Raw genomic sequence first — 7,797 nt, forward strand, 5'->3', positions numbered from 1 at the left:
ATCATGCTTCGTCAACCGTCCAATGCCACCTCCCCCGGCGCCACTGTTACGTTCTACAGCTGCTTCGAAATACTATTCATCTCCGCACTTCTGTCCCTCACTCGCTGCCGCCTCCGGTTCCGAATTTGTTCTCCATCTCGCTCGCCGGGCCTCAGGACCAGATCGTCAGAGGACTTGTCGCCGGCAAGCTAATCGCACAGGGACGGTGTTCATGGTTGCTGCGTCATTTAGCAAAGTGGCATACCACAAGTTGCAATCGTCGGAGGAAGAGGTCACTGGTGGTGCTAGCTAAAATTTGATGGTGGAGATAACACTAGTTTGAACTTCTATTATAATCGGATGACAAGGCTTTTGGTGGAGTAGCCAAGGACGGAGCACATTAATGTTTGTGGTGATACAAGTTAGAGAAGAGAATTTAAGATTTTATAGTGTACCAAAATTATAAAGAATATATATAGAATCTCATAGCTAAACCCTTAGATTTATGTGTTGTATGGTGCCACTTCTTTTTAGGTGGCATTATTATAAATCCTATTAAAGAAGCGCTTGATATAGTTAATTAACTCTCGACGTCACCATCTGAATTTATTTTTAACCTTCATTTATCATTGAAAAATGGTACCAGTGGCAGTCAGGTAGTTTTAGAGAGAATGAGATGATAGAGAGATTCAAAGTTTTGGTAGATTGAGAGTGAATTTCTTGAGGTGAATGATACAGGAGCCATGCTTATATATTGTGCAGTGGTTTAAGTTATAAGCTAATCATCTAACTCACTCTACTTAACTACAGTTAAAGATTGTGCCTAGCTGCCATAACTAACAATCAACTCTAACTAACTTTGTCCACATCAGCGCCTCTATCACTCGCTATCCTTTAAATCATCAATTCATCATAATGCTGCAGGTTCTTTAGTAGACCACAAATTACAGTGTACATTTTTTATCCTTACAAAACCTAAAAATTTTAATTATTGACAAGAAACAGAGAAATGCAAATACATCGCACCAGAAACACAAGATACATGGCATTTCTGATGGCTTCAACATGCATTGAAAAGAACTTAAAAATGTTTCCTAGAGAAGAAGAAAGTAGTAGTTATACAAAAAAAAGATGCCCTTTTTTCAATGATATCTTTTTTGGGGATACATTAATGATAAATATTTAAACTATACCATATCGTTAACACTGCACATTTATCACAAAACGAATTATGGTACAACAAAAATCGAATGAATGACACATCCCTCGTATAACACAAGAACCTAGTTAGTTAAACAATTTAACACGGGAATTAGCAACAAAAAGAATGTCAATATTCTTCGAATTAAGAAGGTAGAAGCTGAAGATAGATTGTGTGCGCCCACTGTATATACTGTTCCAGTCTTCTCATCCTTCACTTTAATGCTAGAGGAGCCTAAACAAAAGCAAGAATGCTTAAGAAAATCATTCTAGCAAATATAAATGTCAACAAACTTGACCCTAAAACAGTAGTTAATTGGTCTTTCTTAATTGTTACGATACATATAGATATAGGATCAAAAACAATATTCAATCAAGGAGTATATGCATCCTCTGTAGGGTGAATTTATTTAAGTTCTATTGATCTACTAGTTTTTTTTTTTTTTTAAATTAATATCATATTACTGGTTAATAACAAGGAAAGGATCCATGGTGATATGAACTTGACTGAGAGCCACAGCTTTGAATTACATATTCAGCATATATTTATATAAATGGAAATAGATTAACTAAGAGCAAATTAGGAAGGGAACTTGGCACTCACAATTGTAGTCAACCCATCCAATGGCCATATTTTCAAGGTCGTATACGACTAGTTTGTTTGATAGCACCAAATCTGCAATTGGAATAATTGAACATAAATAATTATAAAAAATAAAGAAACAAGACTAGTTTGTTTAATATTAATAAAATATAAAAGAAAAAGACGGCTTCAAAGCTAATCAGACATAACAATTAATCTTCCTAATGATCAGAAACAGACTCAAACAAATACTGGAAGAGCATTATAAAAAGAAAAGAAAAAAATGAAAACTGGATGCACTAATTGTGCCTTCAATAAACTTATAACAAGAGGTCACTGTATTAATTTAAAAGGGAGACTGTACCTCCAAGAAGAGTCATGTCCCTTCCATTTTTACTTTGTGAGACACCTTTCTGCCATCCAATACACCAGATATCACCCTGGGGAGAGACAACCAAGAAACACCAAAATTGAATAACTGTAATATATTTACCAAATAGAGAAGTGTATCATATATTTTTCCAATTTAAATCATCATTGTAGCCAACAGCGAATACAAGACGGACAATCAAACCCTTTTCAGTACGCATATGAAATGTGATTTTGTATGGCATTTAATAAGCGTGTATAATAGAAGACAGAGAACAACAAGAAGGAGAATCAATTTAGATAACAGGCTAAGCCTCTTAAATGAGAGGGTACTGAAACAATCAATAACAAAGCTCCTCCTACTCACCTTAAACAGGAACAGGTAGTCATGAGGATACACCGTCAGGGAAAGAGAATCCTCAAAATGAAACTTGATAACTGGGAATCCATCATCAATACTGCAAGATTACAAAATATCAACAAGTTATGAGCTGCATTTGCCTGATAATTAGAAGAGCATTATTGCCTTCCTGAACTGATTTAAATAAACTCTTCAAAATTAAATCTGCATTTTAGTTACCACATATCAACTCAACCTTTGTACTGAATTAATATTTTGAAAGAACATCTTGCCCAAATGATTATTTTGTAATAAAATTCTTTTTCATTGTATCAACAAAAGTTTTAATGTATAGTCTAGTCAAAGTAATTGTAATCATACGAGTTATTTTATGATAATCATTTAACCTACTCAATAAGGAATAGGACAAAGTATAACAGAATTCAGATAAGACCTGATACTTTCACTTCTTCAAGAAGCTAATCAAAAGTACACAAATCACTCTACAATATCAAAATTCCTTTCCAGTTCAACTGCTTTAACTAATACAATTACAAGGCCTTTGTTATCTGTACTGAGTCAAGCTACAGCTATATCTTCTTTATTGTATCATAATCTGTTTTATTTGAATGTTTTAGATTATTGATTAGCCATAATCTAATATTATCAAAATCCGAGATAGCTCAGATATTTGTGAAGATATATTTAGAGGGCAGCCTCATTTTATGATCTTACCATATGGACTAAAACAACCAAGAAAAATAAATCTGACTGATTATGTGCTATGATAAGTCTATAAAGAAGAAATAGGCAATCAAACAAATACAGAATCACATCTTATATTAGTCAAAAACAATAATTCAGAAATGACAGAGAAATGCAAATATCAATAGAAGAAAGTTATAAAGTATCATACTCTCCAGTATACTCGAAACAAGTAAATTGTTGCTCAACGAGATATAATTTCAGTTCAGGCTGCCCAGCCAAGACCTGTCATACATCATAAGCATGGCATAATTGAGAAATAAGATTATTCAACTTAGACAAGAAGCCTATCAAACTGGAAAGAAGGGGAAATATTGATTCTATTTATTCCTAAGGATAAACGTACCTTTGAAATTAGTTGGTCATAAACCATGCTTGGGAGATAAGCCAAGGTTGTTCCACTGTCTATTACAGTTCCCTTCCCACTTCCAGAATCAAATATATCTGTCGGAAGTTGTAGAATATCACTGCCAACCTCAATATCCTTCAAATTGATATTGTAGTGTGCCCTGTCATGATCAACAGACTACAACTATGACATAATGCCAACGCAAGACCTAAACTACATAAAAATTCATACAAGAATCTGAAAGAAAATTTCAGGAAAAAAATGGGGCTAGATTATACTTCATTTTTCTAAATAATTCAATTGATAAAATAAGCTTATTTAATTAAATGATTGGATCGTGTATACTGGTCCAAATAAAATAAAATATAGATCTAGATTACTAGCGATCTTCAAAAACTATTCTCTCCGCCAATTGCAGAACATCCCACAAGGGACATGTCTCTCCCAACACCGGTTCTTCTATAGCCAGGACTCAAACCCGAGACCAGTGGTTAAGGGGAAGGAGTATTTGCCACTCTAACCAACCATGTGTTGGTATGTGAGTACTGAATTTGTCCTTGGATTTTTATAACCGCTATCATGGCATGACATAAAAAATGCTATGTTATTGGACATACATTCTTGGTACCAATGGAGTTGTTTTGACTTTTGGTTCCACCACTTCCCCTATGGCAAATATTCCACCACCCTTAGCATTGTCAAGGCAGTGTGAAAATATTTTTTTCACCTTTCCAGATGCAGCAAGCTGTGAAAGCACCGAAGAATTTGCTTGTCCAAAACCAATTATTCCATCAAGGGCTTCATCAGAAGATGATCCCAATGTCCCAGACTGTACATTGCCACACCTGTCAGCAAGAAAACACCAAGATATAAAATCAGGGGATCAGCGTTTATTTATTAACCCAGGATGCTAAATAACACTCTCCACTTGAATGGAAATTATTCACATGATGAAAAACAACTATCTCAAACGAGGATAAAAACTATCCTAACAACCAAGATAATGCTCTCATCAGATTATGAGAAGCAAATAAGCCAAGAATATTAACATCTAATCTACTTCAACAACATTGTGAATAGACCTAATCAGACTGAAAATGGTAATCAAAAGTCAACAACACAGAAATATCACAATATAAAGTATCAGAAGTTTCTCTTACCCAAAAAAGACACTGCTATTTTGCGGTGCGGTATTGAGATTACCACTAACATGGTTAAAAGTAAGGTAGTCCTGCACGTAGTATCCAGAAGTTGCACTTCCATCCCCATAAGTTATGCTGTATGGACAGGGAATATCAGCCTTGCAACCAGGAATTGGACCATCGTATGTGGAAGAGCAAAATTCATGGTCACAAGGAACCAATTCTGAAGTTTTGGATTCCTTTGGATCATAGAGAGTCAAGTCTATCTGATGTAACAATATCGAGAAAAGTAAAAAGTAAAAAATTACTTCAGTAACTTCAGATTATAACCAAGGTGTCAAGGTAACTTTGATCACATAAGGTACAGAAGAAACTCTAGACTCAAGATCAAGATACATACACCAATATCACTTTTCTTGGGACATCTTGCGCAGTCAACACAATTTACCCAGAGAATGTCACTTCCTGTATCAACCTGAACATAGTAGTCCTTTGGAGGAGAACCAAGCCCAAGTTTTGTAAAATACAGCCTAAAACAAATAAAATAACATCAGCATGATAGCATTCACATTTAGATGAACTCGAAAAATGTACATACACAAATGTATATGCTTCAACCATATGCTACTGTTTACATGATTTTTCAAGCATTAACTGCAAGAGTTAATATGAATCACGCTAGGTAACCAACTAGGATACCAGCCAACTGCAGTCTACAAGTATGGACTGCAAAAGAAGCCCAACAAGGGAAAAAAAAAAACAACCATAAATCAAGAGTAATTCTAATCCTACTTTCACTCTCATTTACCAGTAAAAAACAACCATAAATCAAGAGTAATTCTAATCCTACTTTCACTCTCATTCACCTCCCATCACCCGCAGCCGCGCGTCCTCTTCTGCCACCAGCAGCTGCGCGTCCTCCACTGTCAACAACACATCACCATCCGCCACCTGCAGCCACGCGTGACGTTACAAACGTGGTAATGCGAACCTCTCTTCTCCTCTCCCTCCGTGTCTTCTCATTCTTTTTCTTATGTTTTAAATGTTTCTTTTTTTTAGATTTTGGATGATTCTTTTTTAACAATTTTAGATATTTCTTTTCCTTAGTGTTCAGGTGTTTCTTTTTCTTATATTTTGAAAAATATCATCCGAAACTTAACAGAAAACCATCTAAATCATAGAAAAATTTTGAAAAATAACATCCAAAACTTAATAGAAAGCCATAAAATAATAGAAAAAGAACATTCAAAATCTAACCAAAAAAACATCCAAACTCGTTGAAAAGAACACCCCAAAATCTAACAAAAAGAAATATCTAAAATCATTGTACAAGAAATTCCAAAGATGATCATGAGAAGAAGAATAAGGTTAAGAAAAAGAAGAAGAAGAAACGTGGAGGGAGAGGCAGCACGGAGGGAGAGATACGGAGGAAAAGAAGAAGAGATGCGTAGGGAGAAGAGAAGAGAGGTGATAGGTGTCGGACCATGTGCGTTTTTTGAACCTAAAACTAGTTTTTCAAATTTTTAAAACGAGGGCCTTTTGAAAAGTTGGTTGTTTGGCTGCATATAGAGTTGGTTGCCTAGACTGCAAAATATGATAAATGACTTTATTATTTTATATTTGCATCTTAGACTACACATTCTATCTTTTTAATTTTTCCCCTTAATCGAATCCAAGTTCACAAATCACAATATAAATATCATAATTATCATCCTCATTTATAAACTAAATTAAATACGTTTAACATCTTGAAAGCACAAATATTTGGTATCTTTCTCTGTTAAAATTTATGGAGCAACATTTTTTTTAAGAAGGATTCAGAAAGACGCTACGTATCATTATTGAAAATAAAATAAAATCATAAATTACATTGAACTAAAAGTGAACACTACAAGTTGCATTTTATACTATGCATGCATAAACTATGGAACCAACCTGTCTCATTTTTATAATAACACATCGAAGAGCACGAGCCACATCAACAGAAACCGAATGATCGTACAAGTAAGTTGTTATTGTACGTTCATTCGCAATTCACACTTACAATTCATTACTATGCAAACAAATAACAGAAGAAAAATAAATATCATAATAATAACAATTAAATTAAATTAAATTAAATTAAGAAAAAAAAGAGGGAAAAGAAAAACGAACCCGGTCTCGGTAGGCTGACTATTGCCGCCAAGGTTGAGATCCACCGCAGAGAGAATCCTACCTCTTCTACGATCATCACGCGCTCTAACATCGCTTAATCCCAAACGCGTTTTTCGACGCTCCACCTGGAACACGAAATTTCCATTCGCAACGACGAAGTATGTTTCAACGATCAGAATAATTGCCAAGAACAAAACGGAACCTCTCAGATCCATCAATTCAATTCAATTCACTTTCTAATGAACAAAAGAAAATCAAATTAGAAAAAAAAGAAAACAGATCTAAGCACGAGCTCGAAACTCGAACTCGATTAAGCTACAGCTTCTGATTTTTGCAGTTTGAGATCAGAACTCATTGCCGACTCGATTCTTTGGCAAATGGAAAATAGAGGAAGCCAAAAAAGAAAAAAGAAGAAAGTGGATTGAAAAAGAAACGAAACGAAAAGAAACAGGTAAACGGTGACGGAGGAGGAAAATTAGTTTCTTTGCTATTTCCTGGGCAAAACGACGGCCGTTTCGGTTAATACTTAGAATTTAAGACGGCTTCATTTAGTATTTGCGTGAGCTTGCGTGAATGCCTCTATTTCTTTCTCTTGTTTTGTGTTAACTAGTCCCTTTCGTGTCACCCGAATTTGTATCCCAAAATGCAGGTATTATTGGGGTGAATTAATACACTTATTAACAGTTATTAGGGTTAACATGTGCCTTACAAGTTAATATTACTGATTAAAATAGTTTCGGTAAAAAAATACAAAATTTAAAACTTTAATATATTTATTATGTATTTATTAAAATAAAATATTATTTTTTAATAAACTACTAAATTGATAATTGACCATCGCTAATAAAAATAATTTTGAGAGATATAAACAATAAATAAATAACTGAATAATTTTTAAATATGATAAAATAATAAA

The 7,797-nt window shown here is 34.3% G+C and overlaps 1 protein-coding gene across 1 annotated transcript; it reads right to left on the reverse strand.

Moving 5' to 3' along the window:
• Positions 1-1,095: 1,095 nt before the first annotated feature.
• LOC107619010 (aspartic proteinase 36) lies at positions 1,096-7,528 on the reverse strand. The gene is made up of 10 exons (XM_088499907.1): positions 6,882-7,528; positions 5,128-5,257; positions 4,746-4,993; positions 4,203-4,430; positions 3,583-3,745; positions 3,388-3,461; positions 2,499-2,589; positions 2,127-2,202; positions 1,784-1,855; positions 1,096-1,414 (listed from the first exon to the last, which is right to left on the reverse strand). The coding sequence occupies exons 1-10, from the start codon at positions 7,094-7,096 to the stop codon at positions 1,263-1,265; spliced, it is 1,449 nt and encodes a 482-aa protein (XP_088356033.1). The 5' UTR covers positions 7,097-7,528; the 3' UTR covers positions 1,096-1,262.
• Positions 7,529-7,797: the final 269 nt, after the last annotated feature.

The sequence above is a fragment of the Arachis ipaensis genome, chromosome B9, assembly GCF_059453495.1.
Source record: "Arachis ipaensis isolate K30076 ecotype BB chromosome B9, ASM5945349v1, whole genome shotgun sequence".
NCBI lineage: Eukaryota > Viridiplantae > Streptophyta > Magnoliopsida > Fabales > Fabaceae > Arachis > Arachis ipaensis.

Coding starts and splice junctions, on each gene's coding strand:
- LOC107619010 (XM_088499907.1), bottom strand. CDS start 7,096: ATGGATCTGAGAGGTTCCGTTTTGTTCTTGGCAATTATTCTGATCGTT. Junction 4,994..5,127: donor CCAAGAAAAGTGATATTGGT/GTATGTATCTTG, acceptor TTGTTACATCAG/ATAGACTTGACTCTCTATGA. Junction 3,746..4,202: donor ACTCCATTGGTACCAAGAAT/GTATGTCCAATA, acceptor TGATCATGACAG/GGCACACTACAATATCAATT.